General features: G+C 53.3%; 1 protein-coding gene across 9 annotated transcripts in view; it reads right to left on the reverse strand.

The window, feature by feature from the left end:
* Positions 1 to 24190, reverse strand: part of SEPTIN9 (septin 9) — a 136037-nt gene that overhangs the window by 63210 nt on the left and 48637 nt on the right. Inside the window, exon 1 of one of the 9 annotated variants that reach the window (XM_058852461.1) lies at positions 5890 to 5941. The exons of 7 other annotated variants lie outside the window; for them this stretch is intronic. In XM_058852461.1, coding sequence (XP_058708444.1) covers positions 5890 to 5926 — 37 coding nt within the window. In that variant the 5' untranslated portion in view covers positions 5927 to 5941. Of the gene's footprint in view, positions 1 to 5113; positions 5320 to 5889; positions 5942 to 24190 lie in introns of those variants that run through there. One more of the 9 variants, XM_058852466.1, reaches the window with a different exon arrangement.

Genomic DNA, 24190 nt, shown 5'->3' on the forward strand with positions numbered 1-24190 from the left:
ATCTCTAAAGACCAAAGAGGTGCCAGAGTTCACTGCAGCAGGAGGGGACAGGGAGGCTGGGAAAGGGAAAGAGCCCGAGTGATATTCCTGCACAAAGGTACTGCCTTAAATTAAATATCAGAAATGTGAATATCTGGAGGGATTATGGGCTCTGAAGTCTTCATATTGTCTTTGGGTTTATGACACGTCCCCATCCAGGTTTTTGTGGCTGCTGTCTCAGTCCTGGCTCCTGGGAAAAAGGGCTGAGCAGCTTCCTGCAAGGAAGGGCAGCAAACCAGAAATTAAACCAGCACCCAGTGAGGCCACGGGGCACCCAGAGGTGCCAGGTTAATGCCTGGCAGTAATTTAGGTTTGCTGGCATGTACTGCCAAGAGCCAGAGCCATGGTCACTCAGAGCTATCAGACCTGACCCAACATGATCCAGAGGTGCTTCCTACCCACCCCACTGCCCTAATCCACCAAGAGGCAACGAGCAAAGACTGCAGCACTCCAGGTGAGTCCCTCACTGAGGGAAAGGAGCTTCCCAGTGCCAAGGACACACAGCCCAGCCCTGTAAACAACAACCTCTGCGTGATCCTACATCCTAACCAGGGCCAGAGGCAATCCCCAGAGTGTGGGCAGAGAGATCAACTGTTCTTCCCTTTCCCACTCCCTCACAACCTTTTTATTCCCAAAGAATTCGATTTACACAGGGAAAAACCCAACCCACAACATCTGCTGTGACCAGGCAGATGCAGTTTTTTAACTTGGTGGCTCGAATGCCAGTTCTGCAGGGGAAGACACAAAACTTCCCTTCCCACAGGCACCTTCCTCTGGCTCCTTCCTCTGCCACCACGTGAGGATTTGGCAGAAAACTCCCATCCAGCCCATCCTTTTGTCTCAGACAGAGAAATATAGGTGTGGAGTAAGAAAGAAAACACTCTGAGGTGGCTGTAAAGCCAAGCTTTGAGGGTATCAGAGGTGACTTTGCTGGAGCACCAGCTCCAAGAGCACATCAGCGAGCAGCTCTGGCCCTGCCCACACCGAGCTGCTGATGAAGAGCTCCAGAAGAGCCCAGTCACAGTGCGACTTTTTCTGGACAGCCCAGGAAATCCAACAATTGAGGAGCTTTGCTTCACTCCTAGCGTTGGGATGATCCAAGATGTAAATAGGAAAGATCTTTTTGCATTTCCTTTTCCAGGCATTGAGCCCTGGCACACCAGGGACTGTTAGTCACACGCTGCCCTGCTAACACACCTTGGACTCACACAAACACATCCCACCTCCAGGGCTTCCCACTCTGCTGAACTCGAGGCACATCACCCACGCTGGCACGTTCCTGCTAATATTAGCCCGGGGCTGAGTCGCAGCATCCGCAGCACGCGGCTGCAGCTGCTCCCGGGGCTGCAGGAACGCTGCACAGCCCAGGGATGCACCACGGCCACGTGTCCCACAGACATCCCGGGCATCTGCTCAAGGAAATTTTAAGGACGAGTCCCTGAGTTTTGTGCATGTAGAAAAGCCTATTTATAATGCAGGGCCCTCCTGAAAATGAGCTGGGTGATGGTTTTTTGGTGGCACTTAAAACTGGGACGTAACTTAGCATGAGTTTGTAACTCATTGAGACAAAGCCTGCTGGTGAAATACTAAAAATACCCTGCACTGGGTGGTGAGAGAAGTGTCTGAAAAGTGTGCTGTAGTTAGGAAGAGTAAATAAATAAAATAGCCAGAGAAACCTTCTGATCAGCAGTGACGTGTCCTGGCAGGGCTGGAGGCTCCCCACCCAGCTCCACAGCACTGCCAAGGCTCACCCACCACCAGCACTCGCTCCCCAAGGGAGCTGGGCTCTGAGCAATGGCAAAATCAGGGATTAAGAGCCATCAACAGATGCTGTCTCATGGTTTCTGCCAGAGCAAAGCTGCCCCCACCAAGCTGTACCCCCAGAGACCACACAGGGCCCCTGGGCACCCTCCTGCCTCTCCACACACAGCCCTGCTCAGCATTTCCACCAGGCACAGTTCACAGCCACGGTGACAATCTGTGTTTCAGCATTACAGGGAGATGGATCTGGTGCTGACTGACAGCACTGGCCAAGGCAAGGAGTGCTTGGCATCAGTGCTGCCACTCACCACCAGCAACTGCCAGTGAAAACACACCCCAGTTACCCCAGCACTGTGCTCGGCAGCAGCCACATCCCACCAGGATGAGGGACTGGAGCAGATCTCTCCTGTCTCACCACCAGGCAGCAGATACTGAGTGCACAGTGCTCTGCACCTCTGGCAGAAAGACAAGTACCACACTGTGGAATTATCTTTGTGCAGCATCACAACCAAGCAAAGCTGTGAGCAGGAACATCCTCCTCCCCCTCAGAGGAGAGCTGTGGACACAAACACTCCCACATCACCCAGCCTGGGCTGGATCAGGGAGCTCTGGGGTGCAGGGATTGGTAACACACTGCACAGGCATCTCACCAGGCTGCTTTAGCCCTGCAGCTCAGGCTCTGTGCCTGAGACCCCGGGGAGCTGAGGGACCCACAGCCCCCTCTGAGGCACAGGTGAGCTTGGGGAGCACTGCTGCAACCACGGCTGAACCAGCCACTCCTGAAAACCTGCCACAATCTATAAACCCAGGGGCAGAGCTATCATGCTCTGTAAACCCTGGCAAACCACAGACCTAATGATGCTCTGCCCCATTAGAGAGAGGAAGCTTTTGTCAGTCAAACAAGGGGGATTAGAATTATAGAATGGATTTGGTTGGAAGAGACCTTACAAATCGTCTATTCCAACCCCACTGCCATGGGCAGAGATCACCTTCCACTAAACAAGGCTGCTCATAGTCCCGTCCAACCTGACCTTGAACCCTTCCAGGGATGGGACATCCCCAGTTTTTCTGGAGCAGAAGCCCCTGGACTATTCTGGTGCCCTCCTGCAGGACCTGTTGCTCAGTGCAAAACGGGCACTGTGAGCATCCCCATCACAGCATCAGGCACAAGGAAGAAGAACACACTCTGCTGTGCTCCGTATTCTTCTCAAATGTCACTTTAATCTGGAAACTAAACTGGAATCAAGTACCTGGTACTGCTTCCCTGTCCCCAAGGGCCCTTGCATCCTCCTCGGGCTCACTGAGGCTGGCAGCAGCTCCACAGGCCAGGCTGCAGCTCCCTGCCCGCTGCAACACAGCAGGGACAAGAAACCCAGCAGCGATGCTGGGAGGAAAACTGGCAGGAGGAGCAGCCAGGGTGACTGGGGAGGGAGGCAGTGTGTGACTGGAGGGAACAAAGGGAGCTCTGGATGGCCTGGTGCTGCTGATCCATGGTATTTTTGGCAGATCTTTCCTGCTTGGCCAAGGGCTGCGTGGCGTTGAGGTACCCACCCAGCAGACAGGAACACTGCATCTCCTGCCCTTGGGGCTGGAGATTAATTGGCTGGCTCTTGGGAAGCTGCTGTGCAACCCTGAGAGCTAATTTCATTGGGAAACAGTAGCCCAGATCCCTGCTCAAGGGCAAGGCCAGACCTTTTGGCTTGAGCTGCACGGAGCTTTCCCCAGCCTCTCCCTCTGCGCAGGCAGGAACTATTAAGTTCTCCACAGACTGAAAATAAAGGCAGCACAGAGCTGCTCGGTGCCACTGAGGAACACACACAACCCAAACAGGCAGCCCCGGGGCCCACAGCAGAGCCTTTATCGTATCCAAGTAGGGAATTACTCATTCTTCAGAGATTTAAATGCAACTGGGGCAGCGAGAGGGAAGCTGCAATCACAGCAGCGCTCGCAGCCCTGCGCTGGGGAAGCTCACTCGTCCCTCAAGGACAGTCACAAAGGCGCCCTTGAACCCCAGCACCAAAGGGGCGCTGGACTCTGTGTCCCAACACTTGTTAGCTCCAATCCTCCCGAGGGACGTGACTCCCCTCCGCCTCCTGCTCTGCCCTCCCCTGCCAGCCGCAGCTGCAGCAAGCCCAGGGCTGCAGACAGGGGAGGGGACCGTGTCCAAACCCTGCGAGCAGGGCTGCACAGACCCCAGCTTTGCCACCCGTTTCCTGCCTGACCTGGAAGAGGAACCCGTGTGCCCTGAGCTTCCTCGGCTCCCCAGCAGGAAAACCAGCGGAGCTCTGCTTCCCGACGGCCAGGCTGCCTTCTCCAGGAGGCGGAGGAGCCTCAGCCTATAGCGGTGCACACGCAGCCCCTGGATAGGCTTTCAGCGCGGCCCCAACATCTCCGCTGCTCCTTGTGGGTTTTTGTTGTTTTTTTGGTTCTGGTTTTTGTTGGTTTTTTTTTTTTCTCCTCCTTTCTAGAAACCGCTGCACAAAGCTCGGCTTGGGTCGCTGCCAGGACGCGCGGGTGCGTAGGGATGAAGCTGCTCTTCCAAAACTCTGCTCGGGAAGATGAGCTCCCCCGAGCCCATCCCTCATCGCCGGCTTCAGGCACAGCCCCCCCAGCCCTCTTCTGCCCGGCTCTCACTGCCAGACCCATCTGGCAGCGGCACGCTCCCCGACAGCTTATTTTCTCGCCTCCAAAAGCAGAATCGCAGGCAAGAAGCGGCAGGGTAGCTCGGGAGAAGGCGAGGGGGCTGCACGGAGATCCCCCAGCAGAGCGCTGCGGGCCGCTGGAGCTGTGCCATGGGACAACTGCAGAGCTCTGCAGGGCCGGCGGCTCCGCTGCGGGGCTAAGGAAACTCGGCATGGTTATCACATCCCAGCTACTCCACGGCTGGGTTTGCACCCCAAAGCGGGGAAGCAACTGAAGGGCCTCTGCCCAGCTCTTTTTTTTTTTCTTTTCCCCAGACTTTCAGTCTCGTCAGGAGGGTGTTTTCAGCTGAAAAAAACTACATAAATCAGCTCGGGAAGGGCACGAAAGGAGAAACATCCCGTAAGATCCTGCCTTGGCAGGCTCCGGACAAAAGGCACCGGGGGATGCAGCCCTGGGACATCCCGCTCCTTCCAGCCCTCCCTGCCCGGGGCTCCCCCCCAGCCTCGGCCGGGACCCCCCGGGAACCACCGGCGGCGCGGGGAGACTGCGGCAGCCGAGCCCGGGGGAAGCCGAGCCGAGCTCAACCAGCTCCGCCGCGGCCGCAGCTCCTCCCGGCTGAGCCCCCAGAAGCGCCTTCTCCCTCCGGGGCTCCCTCCGCGGGGGCACCCACCTTCGAAGTCGGAGATGATGCCCTCCAGGTGGGCGCTGACGGCCGGGTCGGCCATGGCGGGGCGCGGGGCGCTGCCCCCGGCTCGGCGCTGAGCGCTGCGGCCGCGCGAATGGCGGAGGGCGAGCGGCTGCGGCCGCCCCCCGCCCCGCCGGGCAGCGAGCCATGCCCCCGGCCCGGCCCAGCCCGGCCCGGCCCGGCACGGCCCCTCGCCGCGCACTGGCTGCTCCCCACGCCCGTCACACCGCCCCCTCCGCCCGGCACGGCCCCTCTGCGGGGCGGCGGCCGGGACCCCCGCCCCGCCCCGCCTCGATGGGTCCCGCTGTGCTGCCCGATCCCTCTGTGTCCCCCGGTCCCGCTGATCCCACCGGCCCCGCTGTGCTGCCCGATCCCTCTGTGTCCCCCGGTCCCTCTGTGTCCCCCCGCTCCCTCTGTGTCCCTCCGGTCCCTCTGTGTCCCCCGCTCCCTCTGTGTCCCTCCGGTCCCTCTGTGTCCCCCCGGTCCCGCTGTGACCCCCAGCTCTGCTGATCCCCGCTGTCCCTCCCGGTCCCGCTGTGTCCCCGGCACGGAGCCGCCCTGAGGGGTGTCAGCCCTCGGGAAGGAAGCAGCGCTGCCCCAGGGAGGGTGGAACCGGCCCCACACGGGTGGGTCGCTCCCCCGATGTTCCCCAGCGCTGATGAGCCTTTCGCTTCTCGGTTTACCCTTGTTTGGAAAGGGACAGCTCGGCCACGCTCCGTTTTATAATTCCTGAAAATCAAGCCAGCGCTGTGCTAACCCACGGCTGCCAAATCCAAGCAGCCTGCTCTGGAAAATCATCCCTGCAGGGGCAGCGGGGGATGGAGAACCTGTCCCGAGGCTGAGCCCAGCGCTGAGCCCTCGGTGCTGCCACAGCTCCCTCCGCTCCAGCCGGCTCTGGCATGGACCCCAGCCCGCCCCGTGACACTGCAGCCTCTTCCCCACCTCTCACACCCCCTCAGGTTGAGCATCTCATATCTGATGCTTCTCCCTTCCGGTGTTGATTCAGATCCTGCCCTCCTGACCCTCTTTTTATCCTCCCCGCCCTGTGTTTGGATAGCATCATTCTGAAGTGATGATACCCCCTGAAATGTGTCCAGGCACATCAACAGGAAAAGAAAAATGAATGGGTTGGGCTTTTACTCCACTTTGGGTGAGCCATAAAGGAAAATTATGCAAAACAGTAGTAGAGTTACTGTCAGTTACTGCGGAAAGTATGAGCTTCACCACAGATGTCACCCTTTTAATTTCACACATTTAAAGTCTGCAAACACCACAGACACCCCCAGAGTGTACATGAATCAGAAAATGAAACCAACAGTACCAGTTTCCCCAGACTCAACAAGCTGCAGGTTTTCTGTTCTATACAAGGAAAGGCATTACTTGAAGACGTGGGAACTGTTTAAATAATCTTGAGAACACACCTTTACAACAGAAGTCCCGTATTTTAAGGCAGGTACAGTGGGTTTCCTCTCCTCTGGCAGGCAGCAGTGCTCAGCTCTTTCATTTTTTGCTCCCCTCGTGGTGTCAGAAACCACGGGACGTACCAGAGCAGAGCAGGGAGGAACAGCTCTGCATCTCTCTGCATCACGAGTGGAAACAAAAATTCATTTCCATGCAATTCACTGCCTGTAAAGCTCCTTGGTGTCACCCTGGCTGAACACCATCAGCTGTTCCCCATGGCTTGGAGGAGAACAGGAGGGACCATGGACCTGTGGCTCCCGTGGCACCGAGCTCAGCTCCCGGGGGCCAAGTCCCTGCTGTCCCCAGTGTGGGGACAGGTGGCAGCTGCCACACTGCACAGCACCACAGAGGGCTGACCCCTGTCACCGGCATCGATTTTTGAAAGAAATTGTCTTTATTTTTCTCCGCCCAAGCGCTCTTATGCAGGTCACATCCGCAATCCATTTCCAGCAGGTAAAAATGTAGCTGTCAATAATTAACTTTGTTACTGAGCGAGGAAAAAAAGTCCCACTTTGTTAAAAATCAGGGATGACTCCCTCACTGGGAAAACCACAACCTGGATTAGCCTTTTCCAAAACCTGTTAAACATCCTGACTATACCCTCACCACAAAGCTGTAGAATGGGCTTAAACTAAACAAGACAAACTAAAAATCCTTGTTGTAAAGAGGATTTTAAAAGAGCAATACAAGCAATCTGAGGAAGGACCAAGCACGTTTTTTGATGTTCAGAGTCTAACCTCTTGCAAATCCCATAAGATTCGATGTGAGAGCCCCTGCTTGGAGTTTGGTGGCACTCTCTGAACTAGGTGACACAGGGATTGGTGTGATGCTGTCATGGGGACCCTGTTTTTGAGGTCAACAGGAGGCAAGAAGGAGAAAACCACTAGAAAAAAACCACAAAACATTCTTGATGGGCTGTGGTAGGGAGCATCACAATGTCATCTGCTGGTCTCCTGGAGCTGGTGAAGAAGCTCAGAGCACTTCAGCAGAAGAGGTTGAGGCAGTTTGGGTCAGTCCCAGCTCCCTGGGTCACTCTGCATTTCCCAAGCAAAGGCAATGTTATTATCCTGGATCTAATAAAAGTTTAGCAAATCAAGCAGCCAAGAGGAGAGCCCCCAGAAGTGTGAAATAAAATATCCGGGCTGGAAGTAGGAGTTCCTTTTCATTAAAACCAGCTGGGTCATATTGCACCCATGTGCACCTAAGGCACTGAGAGGGGGAGAGAAAGATGGAAAATTACAGCAACTAAAGAATAACAAGAATATCCAGAGCTCTAGCAGTAAATATTTAAAGCAGTAAGGTATGTAAACAGCTCACCCCATAGCACATACCCCAAGCGCCTGCTAGAAGAGGAGCAAGCTTTCCTCCAGGGAGATAAACCCATCCTTCTCTCTCTTGGAGACTTTCTTGCCCTTTAATCTCATTGAGCCATGTCAGAAGCACAGCTTTACAAGAGCATCAGACCAGAAAAATCATCCCCTTGACCAAGCTGCACATAACCAAGCTCCACTTCATCTGGTTTTCTACCTGCATCCTCAACCCAAAAGCTTATGTTTAGCTAAATCCTTCTTCTAGAAAGGCAGGCAACCCTGGGAAGCTGATCCCACATCCCAGAGGGATGGAGACCCTTCCTCCTCCCCTGGAATTGTTTTTTAGGGCTCCCTGTCAGCATAGCAGCAGTGTGGGTTGTGCTGCTCAGCCAAATGCAGTTTTGGCACAGCCCCTGCTTTGCCCTTTCCAGGTAGATGGAGGAGATTGAGGATCCTGAGACTTCTCCTGATGAAAGATCTCCCACAGTGATCACATCACCTACACTCCCTTTGATAAAATAATCAGGTTCTGCTCCTTCTGTCCTTGTGGCAGGGGTTTTCTTCAGTCACTTATCCGGCTTTCCCGCTCCTTTCTCCGGACATATCACAGGAGTTTGTAATTACATTTCCATTCTTATCTTTAAGGAGAAAGAACTCCCTTTTCAAGAGGAAGAGAGCAGATCTCATCTCTTCTGTCACTTGCTGCTCCCCTTGCTCACACAACCAAGGGTCTCACTGTTTTTACTGTACCAGAAGCCTCACCTCAAGCTCCTGCTTTGATAAAACCTTTGGGATCCTCTACACAGCAACTGCTGCCCAAGATAAAATTCCTGTTCTCCAAAGCACTGGCTGCAGGAGAATTTTAGGTAAATATTTTCCTTGCTGTGTTACATTACAGTAGAAATATTTCTTGTTTCCTTTCTATGCCAGGCCACCAGTGACTGCTCAGCCCTTGTTCCTTTACCATCACTCTGCTCTTCAGATGAGCAAGAAACTTCCTGCAAAGTTGTTTTATTGGCCTAGAAGTGATTTCCTGCCCCCAGAAAGGCAGTCTGTAAAATCTGCTGATCATTCAGTTACAGGTACCAAGCTAAAAATGGATTGATGCCACAAGAGCTGGTGGATGCAAGAAACTTTAACCCTTTTTTTCTGTCTGCTTCACCCCTGGGCTCTCCTGCCATGCAGCAGGGATTTGCCTCCAGGGCTTCTCCAGATCTCAGCTCAAACTCCTCCAGAAGCAGCCAGTGCTGGCCACAGCCTCTGCCCATGGGGGACCACAAAGCAACCAGACATAGAAAATCACTTCAAGGAGAAAAAATGTCTTAAGAGAAAAAAAAAACCCAAGCAAACAAGGAGGTGGCAGGTACCAGCTTTAGAGGATCCTTTAAAAGGCTAAGGCAGAAAAAGAAGTTTCCTATCCAAACCCATTTCAAAAAGCACTGTGCACTTTCCTTGCAGGCTGCTAAGAATGCAGTTTTTCAGGCAGATTTTCTTCCTCCCACCAGTCAAAGTTTTTCTGAACCCGGCAGCTCTTATCAGTCTCACAATCTGCTGCAGTCATGAGCAGCAGGCTGGGTTAGACCAGGGCCATGAGTCATTGTGGCTACCTGAGCCTTAAAGAATCTCCTACACAAAAATGGGCAATTCATCCACAGGATCTTCCCCTTCCTCCTCGTATTTTAATTAGAAAACAAAACTCTTTATTGGTTATGGCCTCTTCCATCAAATGCTTTGAGGCTTACAGACCAAAACTAATACGTAGGAATAGCTAAATATCATTTTTATTAACCACTCAGTGTTTCTTTGAGAGGCCAAATACCTTTCCTTGCTGCTGACCACAGGTGAAACCTCCTTCCCAGCTTTTATGGGAAGGTGTAAGGGGTGGGTGGAGGCACCTGCAGTGTGAGCCACCGAGCCCAGTGTGCTCAGGGCATCACTTCCAGCTCAGCACCGGGCAGCTCTGGCTGCAGCATCCCCTCAGCAGCACCAACACAGGGTCACAAGGAGAGGCAGGTTTATAATCGCCCAGATGAGGCAGATTTTAAAGGTAAAGGAGTGGTGAGTCACAGCTCTTCTCTCCAAGCCAAAAATAAAAGGTTGTTGCCATTACCCTCCCCTCCACTCCTCTGTTCTGTGCAGCTGCTGAGCTCCTGCGCTGCCTCTGCCCCAAAACCATCCAAACCCAGCTGGGAGAGCTGCAGTCACCTCCATGGGACAGGTGGGGAAACTGAGGCAGGATCAGCTGTCCCTCAGAGTCAGGGAGCTGCTGTGTGACCAGAGCAGAGCTGGGAGCCCCCACTCCTTGGGAAGTGCTGCTGTCACTGCCTGGGGACCTGGGGACTCCGGAAGGAAAATCAGACACGGTTCCCATCCCCTCCGCCCATGCTTTCGTGTAGATGACGGCGTGAATCCAGCCCTGATTACGCAGGAATTGTCACGAAAAGAGGCTCTTTCCCAAGGCTCCAGGATCTTCCCAAGAGTAGGAAACACAGGGAGGACGGACGCGTTTCAGTGCTCGTCACACTTCCCTTCCTCAGCAAGGAAACCAAGAGCATGGGAAAAGCTAAAATAATTCAAAATAGGTTTGCTAATTTGAGATTTCTGGATAATGAACTGGGTTTTTGTTTGGTTGGTTGGCTGGTTGGGGTGTTTTTTGTTGGTTTTTTTTATGTTTTGCTTGTTTGGTTTTGTTTTTTTAAAAGAAAATGCTGCCGGATCTCGTCTGTTAGTGCCACAGAGCCAGGGATCTGCACAGACAGGGTCAGGTGACTTTGAAGACTGGATAACAGGAAAAGGACGAAATCTGGCAGATTGGCAGAAGGGCAGCACTTAGAGGGCTTTTAATAAAGTCTTTGCTCATGAAAAGAGCCTCAGGACAAAGGACCTCTCTGCCCCCGTAGGTCCCAGCATGACCACAAGCCACCAATGTCATAAAATTAAAGTGAGGAGCTTCTAAAATGTATTAAATGAGAGCCTTTTAGCAGCAAACAGAAACCATTAGAGCTCTGTCGTGAGTCATCCTGGCTACCCAGCATCACTCACACCCCACAGGAAGGTGGAGAGGGGATGGGGCTGCCAGAAGCATCACCCACAGATGGGAAGAGCTGCTGTGGGCAAAGATCAGCATTGCCAAAGGAACAAAAAAACCCCAATCCCACCCCAAATATGGTTATGGCATAAACAGATCAATAAGAGCAGAACTGAGAAGATTTTAGAGGGGTAAAATGTAAAGGGACTGATGTGAACTCAAGGGAGCAAAAGGCCAAAGAGGTTTCTGCTCGTAGGAAATGAAATATGACACGAGGAAGGAGAAGGTGCCTGAACCCACAGCTTCTCAGATACCCAGTGTACAAACAGGCCAGGCAGCAAAGCTGGTGTTCTGGGACAGCCTGGAGCTGAGATGCCCCATGGGAGCTGGATGGGTGAGGAACAAGCACAGACAGCCCCTTCTCCCCACCCCAGCAGGGACAGAGCCATGAGGATCAGGACTTGCCTTCCTGTCAGGTTTAACCCCATTAAACCAGCACACAGGGGAGGTACCAGCCTGCTCGTGCACAGAACAAGGGATGCATCACGTGTGGTTACACTGAGAGGGGCAGGGGGAGCACCAGCACCCCTCCCCTCACCCTCCTAACCTGGAAACAGAGCTGGAGCTGTCCTGGTCCCACTGTGCTCATCCTTGATGGCCCCAAACACCTCCCTGGGGATTGGTGGGGTCACCCAGAGCTCCCCCAGTGCTAAGGTGGGATTCAAGCTGGGGAAGGAAGGATGCCTTGCCTGCAGGAAGGATGCTGTGGCTCCAGGGGCACAGGTTGGGCTGGGGGGCACAGCTCTGCCCCCTCCAACACCCTCCCACGGGCTCTGAGCCTCACCCCCTCCAAGCAGCAATCCCTCAGCCCCCTGGCCTGGACACTGAGCTCAGTGCAGCCCCCTCTCCCCAGAGCCATGGCCCAGCTCGAAGCACTCCATGCCAGGACAAGATTCCGGCCACTGTCCGTGCTCAGAGCCTGCAGAGGGAGATGCTGCCCCAGCCAGGGCCAGGCTCATCATCCCAGCCACCCTGAGCTCCAGCAGCGCCCTGCTGTCCCCACACCACTGGTGACAGCCCACGTGCCTGGCAGGGAAAAGGGGAGGGAAGGGAAGCACAGCTCCCTGGTGTTGATTAAACAGCAGGGGACACTTGCAGAGGAAGGAAATGGAAAGAGGATCAGGAACTGCATCTGCCTGAACCTCAGGCAGTTAAAACAAACTCAGTCTCAAGCTCTTGCTCTTCTCAGTTTCAGGTCAGACTTTTCTAAGAACCTGGGAGGTGCAATTTAGGATCCAAGCAGAAAACTGACTTAATTACTTTAATTATTTTTTTTAAAAAATGAATTATGAATTACTGCTTCTTAATTAAGGCCAAACAGGCACAGAACTCGGTGTCTCATGACAGCACAGATGTTTTAATAGAAACAAGAGGCTTCAGAAACCTTGCTCATCCTTAATGAGATTAACACACACAGGGCTCAGCACGTTTCCTTTGGAAAACCTTCCTGCGTGGTTGGGTCCAGCAGGAATTGCAGTGCCTGGGAACACCTTTTCACTGCTTGCACCCTTCTGGTAGTTGCAGGGGGGGAAGAGAAGGTCAGTCAGAATATTGAATCCCTTGGAAAGAGCCCATTTCCAGCACTGTCAACTTCCCAGCAGCCCCTAATTAGGGAGAATTTGCAGGAATAAATAAACTGGCAGAGCTACATGCGTGCACTCCGCTTCCAGATGTGCATGTCTCATTTTCACGTGGTGTCCGAGGCAGGGCTGGAAACTCCATCCCCGCAGAGCAAGGGGAGGAGGCCGGCACAGCCCAGCCCCTCTGCACAAATCCCACTCCATCCTGCCTCCCACACACATCCCAAGGGCCTTGGGCACTGTCCTTCACCCCTCCAGTGCTCCCCATCCCTCTCCCATCACACCTGACCACCAGGGACCTTCCCAAGCCCACTGCAGGGCAGGGCCTGAGCTGGGAAATCGCCTCTTGTGGCCCCCGCTGCTCCCTCAGCCGCCTGCTCACGACCTTTTCAACCCAAAACTTTCCAGTCATAAATATACCAGCCTCATGGCAGGAAACTTGCTTTTCTTCTGCTTCTCCCCTGTTTCTCATAGAGCCATTTCCAGCAGCTCGTGCTCCCTGCACCAGCCCCCGGTTGTTTCTCCCCACTCCTCTGAGATATTCCAGGCATGCAGCAAAATCTGCTGCAGAATAAAGACCCTAAAACTCCCTGTAAAGGCTCAGGAAGCACCACAAGCTGCAGGTCAGGCCTCAGGAGCAGCTGGACCTCCTGATCTCCCCGCTTACCACTATGAGGTTTTATTATTATTATTATTCCTTTTTGACATAAAGCAGTTTGATAAGAACAATTCCCAGATGGAGCCGCAGCCCCACACCCACTCAGCTTCCTCTGGGCAGCATGGACACAGTGTGGGAGCTCACTGCACAGCAGGAGGAGGACACAAGGGCAGGGGGAGAGGAAGGAGAGGAAGAATGAACACAATTTTCCTTTCCTTTTAAAGGTTTTGGCAGACGGCAGCGAAAGCACCAGCGGGGATGCAGAGGTGTGATCATCGGTGTCCACACAGCACCGAGCACCTCTGGCAGCTTCTCTTTGCTCCAGCTCCACCACACAGGGATGGGAAAGGTGCACAGGTGGATAGGAATTGCTGTCAGAGTCCATGGGGTGTCTCCATGCAGAAGGGAATGTGGATGTCCTGCAATGGTCCTGCCAGGGGAAGCGTCCTCAGCTCCACCACTGCTGCTTGGGAGAGCCTGGCAAGGCTGCCATGGGCACACATTAAATCAGGATTGGTGCTGTTAAACTGCTGAGCTCCAGGAGTGCAGATGGGAAAGGGATGAACCACCCTGGGCACCCCAGCTGCCCTCAGCAAGGGCAGGGTCTGCTGTGGCATCATTAAACCATCCTCTTGAAAAGTCTGTTACAGCCCTCTCAGACTGGCACAGAACACATCCAAGGTAACTCCCACTAAACACATCCCAGGATAATCCCAGACACATCCAAGGTAACTCCCACTAAACACATCCCAGGATAATCCCAGACACATCCAAGGTAACTCCCACTAAACACATCCCAGGATAATCCCAGACACATCCAAGGTAACTCCCACTAAACACATCCCAGGATAATCCCAGACACATCCAAGGTAACTCCCATAAACACATCCCAGGATAATCCCAGCAGGATCCAGTGATGAATGGAGCCAAGTTGTGCTGGGCACCACTAAAGAAGCAGCCCTGAGCTGTGGGTTCAAGAGATTTACCCCAAGCACAGGAGGCAGCCTGGGAGCTCAGGGTGCAGCTGCCTTTCCTGCTGGAAAAGCGTTCCAAGGGGAATGGCAGAGCCCCTCCAACCACACCAGCTTCTGTTCCCCAATCCATCTAACACATACCAAGCACTGCCTACTCAGCATCTTCTACAGATGCAGAAGTTTCACAGCTGATTTTAAAATATGGAGGATAAAAAAAGCAATGAGTCAACGTTTTTGGGGGAATTTCCTTCAGCTTCCTCTCCCTTCCCCTGCTCAGCCCTGCTGCCTGCCCCAGAGCCTGCTCGAGGCTTCCCTGCTGAGATGAAATCATTGCTGCAGGAGAGAACTGATGCTGTCACCACTGCCCCAGGCTCACCCTGCCTGCTGGAACAGACTGTCACACAACCCTGAGCAGGACAAACACCTGGGCTTCCCCCTCCAACCTGCCCCAGTGCAGCTTCCCAAGAGCCACAACCAGCACACACTGCTGGACACTGGGGATTTCAGCCTCCAGAGACAAAAGAGGATTGAAAAAAACAGAAAAAATATCAACTGGGAGATGTGCTGCAAGCAGGCCAAAAGCAGGGGCCATCCAGCGTTTCCCTAAATGGGAAAGAGGCCCGTGAGCACCAGGCACGGAGAGAGGGCACCAAGCCAGGAGGGAGAGGGGGAGAGTTCCAGTGCAAGGGGAGAGAAACTCCCCACTGGCAACCCCCCAACAAGCAGTAAAACCCGGGGGATGGGCTGAGTTTGGGGGTCTGGAACAGGGCAAAGCTCAGCACCTGGGCTGCCCCCAGAGCATCTCGCTGTCGGCTGCTGGGCAATCAGCTCTGGCACTCGTGTTTCTAAACGAGCACAGCAGAGCTCAAATGTGCTGAAGGGGCAGAGCTGGCCCTGTTCCTCTGCAGAGGCAGCCAGGGCTGGGCTCTCTCTCAGCCCCTTCCCATCGTTTTCGTGCCCATGAGCCCCCGTGGCCATGCCCAGCAGGGGAAGGGGAGCAGGGCAAATTCTCCTTTCAAGGAGATGTGGTCAGTGCCATCCCAGCAAGCCATGCCACAGGGAGGTCGTGTGTTACCTCTCCTGCCACCCCCAGACTGCAGGCACCACTTGCCATCCCATTACCCACCCCCTCTCTGATGAGCTCAGCATTGCCATGCTGAATTGTTTTATTAATTCATCTTCCCAAGTGCCCATAATAACCTCACCAGGTCAGGGAGTATTGGACTTGATGTTCCACCAAAAGAATTAAACTGCCCTCTTTTACGAGAAGTTAAAATAAGGTAGAAACTAAATCTGAAATGTTTTTCCTTATAAAGGAATGACAGGAGGAAAGAGCTGGATGCATTAAGCATCAGCCTTCCTCATTCAGCAGGGACTGGCAGTGTCTATAAACTCAGGGGATGTTGTTATTCCCAGACAAGTAATCACAGACAGACCAACAGAGCCAGGTTTACCTCGACACAAGGGAATAAACTGCCAGACCTGGGCTCTGTCCTTGAACACCTCCCTTCTCCCCACACCTCCAGAAAAAAACCCCTGAACCACAGAACCCCCGGGTTGCTCGGTTCAACAACCAGATGGCATTTCTGAGAGCCAAGCAGAACTGCCCTGCTGCCTCCTGCCAGCCCTGGGGATCACTCTCCTGCAGAAACACGTGCCTTGGCTTAGCACAAACACCCTCCTGCACCAGGGACCTTACCCACTGCAGGGACACCGTGTCCAGCAGCCCCAGCCACAGGTGTGCACACCCCAACCAAGCTCCACTTCAGGAGGTGCTTTCCAAACAAACCTTCCCCACAGCGCCTGCTTGGAGCTTGGGACAGCATCTCCTGCCAGCTGGAGGCCAGGCAGCGATCCCTGCACTGCAGAGAAGTGCAGACAGCCCTGGGCACTCGCTCAGAGCCAGCGATGCTGACCCGAGGCAGGAGCAGGGCTGGGCTGTCCCTGTCACCAGCCCAGCAGCTCTGTGAGAGGATGCTCTCGTGCAGCTCTGCTGAGCCAGGCCTGGTGGAAGCAGCCAGAGGCCAATTTGCACATAAACAGCCAATTAGCTGGAGAAAGAGATGCCCACTTGGTGGCTTGCCAGTCTGGAGACAGATTTAAGACATGCGGGAATTCAATCTCCGGTCCAGATATCGCTGTGGCCAAACAGGCCACCTCCTTTACTGGCCTCTGGGAGAGCCTCTGGCAGCACAGCAAAAGGAGTATTGAGCAAAGCTACAGACTGGCTTGGAAAAGCTTGAGGCATTTTGCAGCCAAGCTTGGTGTAAACACATTGATAATGCTGTTAGCATGGGGCTGGGAGGAGCGGGGCTGTGCAGCAACAGCAGGACTCTGTCTGCCCCAAGAAAGCCCCTTTCTTGCCATGCTCATGTTCAGTCCATGATCTGTGTGTGCTGCCAGCCACAGTCACACCAAAACCTGCTCACCTCGTCTGTCTCCTCTGCAGGCACGGATGTGAGCGAGGCAGGAGCGCAGGGCTCGCTCACAAACCCCTCTGCTCTGTGCTGTCCTGGCTCTGAGGTGGAACCTCCACCCTCAGCAAACACCTTCCTCACAGTTTAACACACAGGGGGGACGTGGTGGGCAGCAGCCTCACGGCAGAGGGGGGGAAAACTCCTGCGTGAGCAGCTTTGATGGGGCTCATCTCAAACTCAGATCCATTTCTATCAGGGAATCATGGAATGGTGGGGCTTGGAAGGGACCTCTGAAGGCCATCTGCTCCAGCTCTGTGACAAACAGGCTGGTCTCCCACCAGATAATATTGCTCAGAGCCCTGCACAGCCCATCCAGGGGACACACCTGTGCCCTGCTGCCTCGCAGGCAGGGGCTGGGGGACAATCCAGCACCAAAACTCAATGTCACCTCTTGCTCAGAGAAACTTTCCTGCCCCCACATCCCCTCTGCACCTCTCAGAGAGGGGCTGTCCCAGCTCTGTGGGCAGGATACAGCCTCCCCAGCCAGAGGATCAGAGCATCCTGGGTCTGCTGAGGATTTGGGACACTTGGATCCACCTTTGGTCACGTTGGTGCAGTCCCAGAATAAAGCCTGCGTGCCCATCCCTGGCAGATCTGCCTTGATGTGGCTGTCACTCTGATTTGTGTCGCTCAGCAGCTCTGCTGATTGCTTGAGAAAACACAGGTTTGTGCCGCTCCTGAGCTCAGCCAGCCGTGCACTGCCTGCAGGGGACACTGACACAAACTCCAGTCCTGGCACCGGGCAGACAATGGCAGCACGAGTCAAACTCCTGCAAATGCACTCAGGAAGACATTCCTGGAGCTCTAAGAAACAGCCCTTCCTCCTCAGCTCCTGCTGACCACCTGCCACCACCCCAGAGTCATCCCTGTGTCACCAGGATTTTATTAAAAGTGTGGAGCAAGCACTTCAGGAACAGTGAATATTCGTGCTGCCTTCCAGAGCGGTGAGCTGGGGTCCCAGCACAGCACAAGCTCTGCAAAGCCCTCCCTACCCTCTCACAAGGCTCTGAAGCGTGGGAGTTGAACAAGGATCAGTATTATCCACTGAACCACAGGATGAGCTCTGCAGGAACTGGCAGGCTGGATTGTTTCCAGTTGCTAAAGAAGGCAAATAGTCCAGCCCAGTTCTCTCGTGCCAGATGTGTGGAGCATTTGCAGACTTGAGAATGTGGAGACACCCCATCCCCATCCTGAGAAGCAGGCAGTGTCCCTCACACACCCCCAGCAATGCCTGTTACTCACAGGCAGAGTGGCACCCTCAAACAATTATCTTTATTTGCCTGAATTAAGCATTAAAAAGCATTTTGAAGACAGTGTTTTCCTTCTAGGTCTTGCAGGCTGATAGGAAGAAGAGCTGGCAAAACTCAAGGAAGGCTGTCAGAGGAATAAAGCAAAATAAACCCCTCACCTTAGAAGGAAACAGCCACAGCCTCTGACAAAGGAATAAAGTAAAATAAGCCCCTCATAAGGAATCAGCCACAGTGTGGCACAGCCAGGGATTTGCCTGGGAAGGGCTGACTGGAGTTCACATTATGCAACAGAAGGATGGTCACTGGGGATGAGCTGGGCATCCTCCAGGGAGAAACATCCCAAGCCAGGCACAATTCTACGTGTCCCACCCTGCTTGGAGCCTCCAGAAAAGTTTCCCACCTCGAAGACGAGTACCCCTTTGCATCTCATCACCACTCCTGATTTTCTACATGATGATAACCCTGCCTTTCAGCCACATCCAGACACACTGGGTATGTCTGTACTTCTGTCACAAGGCTCCCCCAGCCCATACAGTCACACCAGGATGGATTTCCAGACCCAGCAGATTCTCAGCATTTATGGGATGTCCTTGGCCTGTGTTTCCCTTTGGTGCTCTCCTCAGGGAGCTGTGCAGCTCTCCTGCAGCAGCACTGCAAGTTCCCACAGCAACAGCCATCGAGCTACCCACACCTCAGTTTTGAGGACAACAAAATCTTCCAGCCTGGCACTGAAAGGGCCCCACTAGGTGTTAACTGTGCCTTTGCTTCCTTTGCCTCTGACCCTCACACGCAGAGCTGGGAGCTCCTGGCAGCCAAGCCCACTCCCAGTGAGCCCCAGCTCAGCTCCAGAGCCAAGGGAACCCCTGTGGATTACAGCCTGTTGCTGCATGTGCTGTCAGAAAGGCACAGAGTGTCACAAATCACCCAGAGGGCCAGGCCCTGTCACAATGATCCAGATTTATCGCTATTCTCCTTCCCCAAGGGATCTGGAAATCTCAGTGTGGCTTCAGGACAAGCCCATGAACTGCAGCACCTCAAAGCCCACATCCTGCTGCTCCACCTTCCCGCTCCACCCAGCCCCAGAAGCTCCCAGAGGTGTGGCATCCTCCTTTGCTGCCAGTCCGGAGATAAACCTGCACTCCTACGCCTTCCTCGGCAGAAAATCCTGATTGTGGTGGAGCGGGAGCGCAGCATCCCCAGCTGCAGGGGGGCACCGGGAGGTGACAGACACAGGTGGAGCCACACAATCAAACCCAGACTCCTGAAGATGACCCTGCTGGTCTCTCTCTCGCTGTGTGTGGCTCACTCCCAACATCTCCAGCAGCAGCAGCGGGCACTGGGATGGCCCAAAGCCACCTCACACCCCACAGCGGGATCCCCACGGCCTCGCTCTGCCTGACGTGACTCCCATCCCTTTGGAGCTGCCAAAGCTTCTGGGCAGCTCTGCCTCTGGCAAGGGACTGTCAGCAGTTTGCAGAGTGCATGTTCCAGCCTCGGATGTGGAAGAAGGATGTTTATGTAACCCTCGGAAAACGCCAAGCGCAGCAGGACTGCCCGGGAATACGCGTTCAGCTGCGGGAGCTGCTCTGACAGCCACCTCAGCCCAGATCTCTGCCCTGAACTCACAATAATAAAAGAGCAGCTTCCTATTTAATGGAAAATAGCAAAGTCCTTGCAATGCAAGATGTTCTTGTTCATGGCAGATGCGGCTGATGAGCACAGTATTAAATCCAAGTGGCCACTTCCAGCGCTTCCTGAGAGAGACCAGCTCCCCACAGAGCCAATTCTGCATCTCTGCTGGAAAACACCAGGTTTGCTCCTTGTCCTTGCTTTCTCTTTATTTTTTTTGAAGCCAGTTTCTTTTCCAATCCAGTAACAGGCCTGAAAACCAGCCTGGCTTTATTGCTGAAGTCCATGCAATACCAATGAGAGGGCTGTGAAGGGAATGTTTTTGATGATGGCTCTGACATCTCTGCTTGAAAAAAGAAAATCTCATTCGTGAGCAGCAGTCTGCCTTGGAAAGCAGCTTTACAAATACTGGCAGCTCCTGATGTTGCTCACCTTTCCTAACAATGAGAAAAGCACTAAAAACATCCAAAAGGCAGCGAAGAGCAAGTCAGGCACCTGGGAGTCAACATCTAAAGAACCTGCAGGGAAATGTGAGAGTCACTGGGACACACAGAGGTGGGGATGGCAGAGGTAGCTGGGTTTCAGATGGAGGTGATGCCTCCACACCTCATCTTCACCATCCTCACACAGATTCCCACACTCTACACATCCCCAGACACTGCTGACCTCCACAGTTCAGTGCAATCCCTATTTAATATTTAAACAGAGAAAGAAACACGAGAGACAGTTCAATTAACTCAAACAGCTCCCAGATGGCCAGAGGCAATTAGGGAACAGTCCTGTCCTTCCCAGCTGCACAGAGATTGTGCAGCACCACCTGAAGGGATGCACAAGCAGCAGCAACCTGAATTTCAACTCAAAACACAACATGAACTTCTGCCAAAGTTCAGGCAACCTCTGCCCCCTGAAGCTATCCTTGGCTTCACGCTGGATTTGAAGCCAGCTCAGTGGAGTTTGACAGGAAAAGCTGTCACTTCAGATGCATTCGTATGTCAACAGCTACAACTTTTTACTTCATGGGGAAATCTGTCAGCTGAATGTCCTGTCACAGCCAAGGTGCCCCTGAGCAGTGTGTCCAGCACAGAATCGGATTTCCCATGATTTAACTTGGGCAATGTTTGCTGCTGCAGGGGCACAAAGGGGGTCTCAGCAGAAAGAGGGCACTGACAGCCACCAGAACAACCTGCAGAGGGAACTGGCAAAAAAAAAAAGAGTAGATGCTCGGGTTTGATGGATAATTGGTGCTGTAGGGTGAATCCTTCAATGCAGAAAAATGGGTGTCCTGCTGTGGGCCCGTTGTTTGGATTCACATCTCTCTGTGAGCACAAGAAGCAAAATAAACTTTTCTTGTTATCACAGAATCACAAAATGGTTTGGGTTGAAGGGACCTGAAAGATCATCTTGTCTCAGCCCCTCTGCCATGGGCAGGGACACCTCCCACTGTCCCAAGCCCCGTCCAACCTGGCCTTGGACACTTCTGGGGATGGAGCACACACAGGCTCCGGCAGAGGAGCAAATCCTGGGTGAGCAGACAAACCTGAGCTTTACCAGAGACAGAGCAGAGCTCGGGTCTCTGCTGCCTGCACGGGGAAACTGCACACAGAGAGAGGAGGGGGAGGAAGGCAAGGAGCCAAGAGAGGGAGAGCTCTGGCTGAGAGCCCACCCTTGCTGCTCAAACCCTCCTGATACCCCTCCTGCTGCCTCGGAGGCCCTTTTCTCCAAAATACCTTCTCAGGCCTGCAGCAGTTGTGTGATTGCCACAGCTCTCTGGCAATACACAACTGCTTCAGCTCCCATGAGGAAACCAGCTCTGCATCACCCTTCAAATATCCCCTTCCTCCAGCCCTTGTGCCTCTGGCTGTCACCTGCTGCCCTTGTCCAGGGCAAGGTAAAGTTTCCTCTCCAGCTGCAGACAAAGGGCACTCTGAGCACTCTTGAGATGCAGAGGGAGCTGTGCAGCTGTGATGGGGTGAGAAGAGGACACCAGAGCTGGGTTTTACCCAAGCTGGGGCTCAGCCACGAGATGAAGAGCAGTTGGAGCACCCCAGCTGCTGCACAGCCCTGGTGCACAGGTGTAGCCACAGCAAGACAGGAGCAGCGCCATGGCACAGCCTCCTGCTGTATCATTGTGGAGCAAGGCCAGGAGCAGGATCCAAACCACAGAACTCCATCCCTGCTCAGAGCACCACGGGAGGTTTGGCAACATCCCCCACAGCCTCACAGCACAGCCTGAGCACGAGCCCAGTGCCACCAGTAACACCAGTTACCGCTACAAACAATTACTGGAGCACCAGTAACACCAGTTACTGCTACAAACAGTTACTGGAGCACCAGTAACACCAGTTACTGCTACAAACAATTACTGGAGCACCAGTAACACCAGTTACCACTACAAACAGTTACTGGAGCACCAGTAACACCAATTACCGCTACAAACATTTACTGGAGCACCAGTAACACCAGTTACCACTACAAACAGTTACTGGAGCACCAGTAACACCAGTTACTGCTACAAACATTTACTGGAGCACCAGTAACACCAGTTACTGCAACAAGCAGTTACTGGAGCACCAGTAACACCAGTTACTGCTACAAACAATTACTGGAGCACCAGTAACACCAGTTACTGCTACAAACAGTTACTGGAGCACCAGTAACACCAGTTACCGCTACAAACAGTTACTGGAGCACCAGTAACACCAGTTACTGCTACAAACAGTTACTGGAGCACCAGTAACACCAGTTACTGCTACAAACATTTACTGGAGCAGCAGTTGTAAGAACCCACAGAGAGATGGGATCTTCAGACAGCTCTCTTTTATAATTCTGTTTATTCCACAGGCTGGGTTACAGCAGCTGGGGCAGTCCTACAGCTGCTGGCCATAGACAAGCCCTGTGTCCTGAAGCCCATTTAATTCTGGTTACAATGCATTTTATCTCTTCTTACATAACAACCAACCAGCATCATACACAATACCTTTACATTTCCATATATCCTATCAAAACTGCTAAAATTACCATACTGTGTTACTGACTAACCAATCATCTGAGTTAGTAATTACATGTTAAACTTTGAAACTTGTTTTGCAGTGGAAAATTCTTTTTGCTGTGGTATAAAACATCTTTCTGTCTGCCTGTGCTTTTTTTTTTCCTTGGTAGCAAACATACTTTGTTTGAAGACCACTTAACCTGTTGGACTTTAGCTATAAAACCTCCTTCTAACAAACTAAACCTTTGGTCTTTCAGCTGTTTCAGCTACAACTGGTTTTAAAAACATCTTTTTATATATCAAAGCTTGCTTTCATTTCTAGAGAACCTTCTGTTAAGCATTCATCTCTGTGAAACTTTTCTGTTAAATTCTCATCCTTCCCAACACCAGTTACTGCAACAAACTGATGAGCAAAGGGGAGAGAGCCCTGGAGGTCATCCTGCAGTTCAGCAGGTTTCTCCAGGGGTGTCTCAAGGGCTGGAGAGGTTCAAGAGCAGGGTCCAGGAGCAGCCCTGTGCATGGGAACACCGCCTGCAGCACTCGGCTCTGCTGCGGAGGGGAGCGGCGAGGGAAGGCTTTCCTGGTCTGTGGCCAACACTGCTGTTTGTGGAGGATATGCCTTCCCCAGGGTGTGTTTCAATAGAGAGCACGAGACTCACAATTTCATAGTTCACTTTCCCTCTCCACCCACCGGGAATTTCTCTTTTTTTCTGGAAAAAAAAACCAAAACACCTCCCCCAAAACAACCAACAGCTCACCAGCCTTGGTGGTTTCCAGCCAGGCTCCCTTTTTGAGGAGCAGCTGTCAATACAGAGACCAACCAGGGCTTTTCAGGCAGCTAAAGTCAGGTTTGACCAGTTCTCCACTTGAATGGATCAAAGAATGCAAGAAAGGGGAGAAGTGGGAAATATTTTAGGTGCTGAAGCCCTCTTCATGGTCCAACAGCTTATCTGCTCTCAAGGCTGCCTGCTTTGCCTCTATCTTGATAAATCTGTGAGCAATTAAACACAAACCCTCTTGGTGAGTGTTCCTGGAGTGGCAGCTCCAGCCTTGTCACTCTACAGAGCCAAGAAAAGCCACAGGGGGAAGGAAAACAATTAAACAAAACTAAATATTTCAGGGTTGGGGAGGGAGAACTGGGGGAAGTGGTAGGCCCCTACAGGATCATCCTCCTTCCCAGGGGAAGAGAAGGCAAAGTTTAAATACTTCAGCAGAAGACAGCAGGGAAGGGATGACCAGGTTTATGTGCTCTTCCTTCTCCCCAGGGAACAGAGGAGATGAGATGGTTCTTGCTGATGAGAGGGGCAGGGAAGGGACACATCAGCTGCTGAGCAGTGCTGGAGCTGTGAACAGGGCCCTGGCAGCACCAGCATCTCTCCAGAGGAAGTTCTGCCTGTGCCAGCCCTGCCTCCAATGCCTGAGGAATGGGCATTGCCAGCAGAGAATAAATCCTGTGCTCCTGCTCTTTCACACCCTCCAGCAGAGGCAGATGCAGTGGGAACAGCTTGTGTCCCCAGCCTGATGTCCCCCTACACCCCAGCCCCACATCTCACATCAGCCCCTGCCCACAGCCCCATCCCAGCCCTGCCTGGGGGTGCTGACACATCCCAGGGTCAAATTCCCAGCTTTATCACCACAAATCCCTC

This window comes from Poecile atricapillus, chromosome 17, assembly GCF_030490865.1.
Source record: "Poecile atricapillus isolate bPoeAtr1 chromosome 17, bPoeAtr1.hap1, whole genome shotgun sequence".
Classification (NCBI taxonomy): domain Eukaryota; kingdom Metazoa; phylum Chordata; class Aves; order Passeriformes; family Paridae; genus Poecile; species Poecile atricapillus.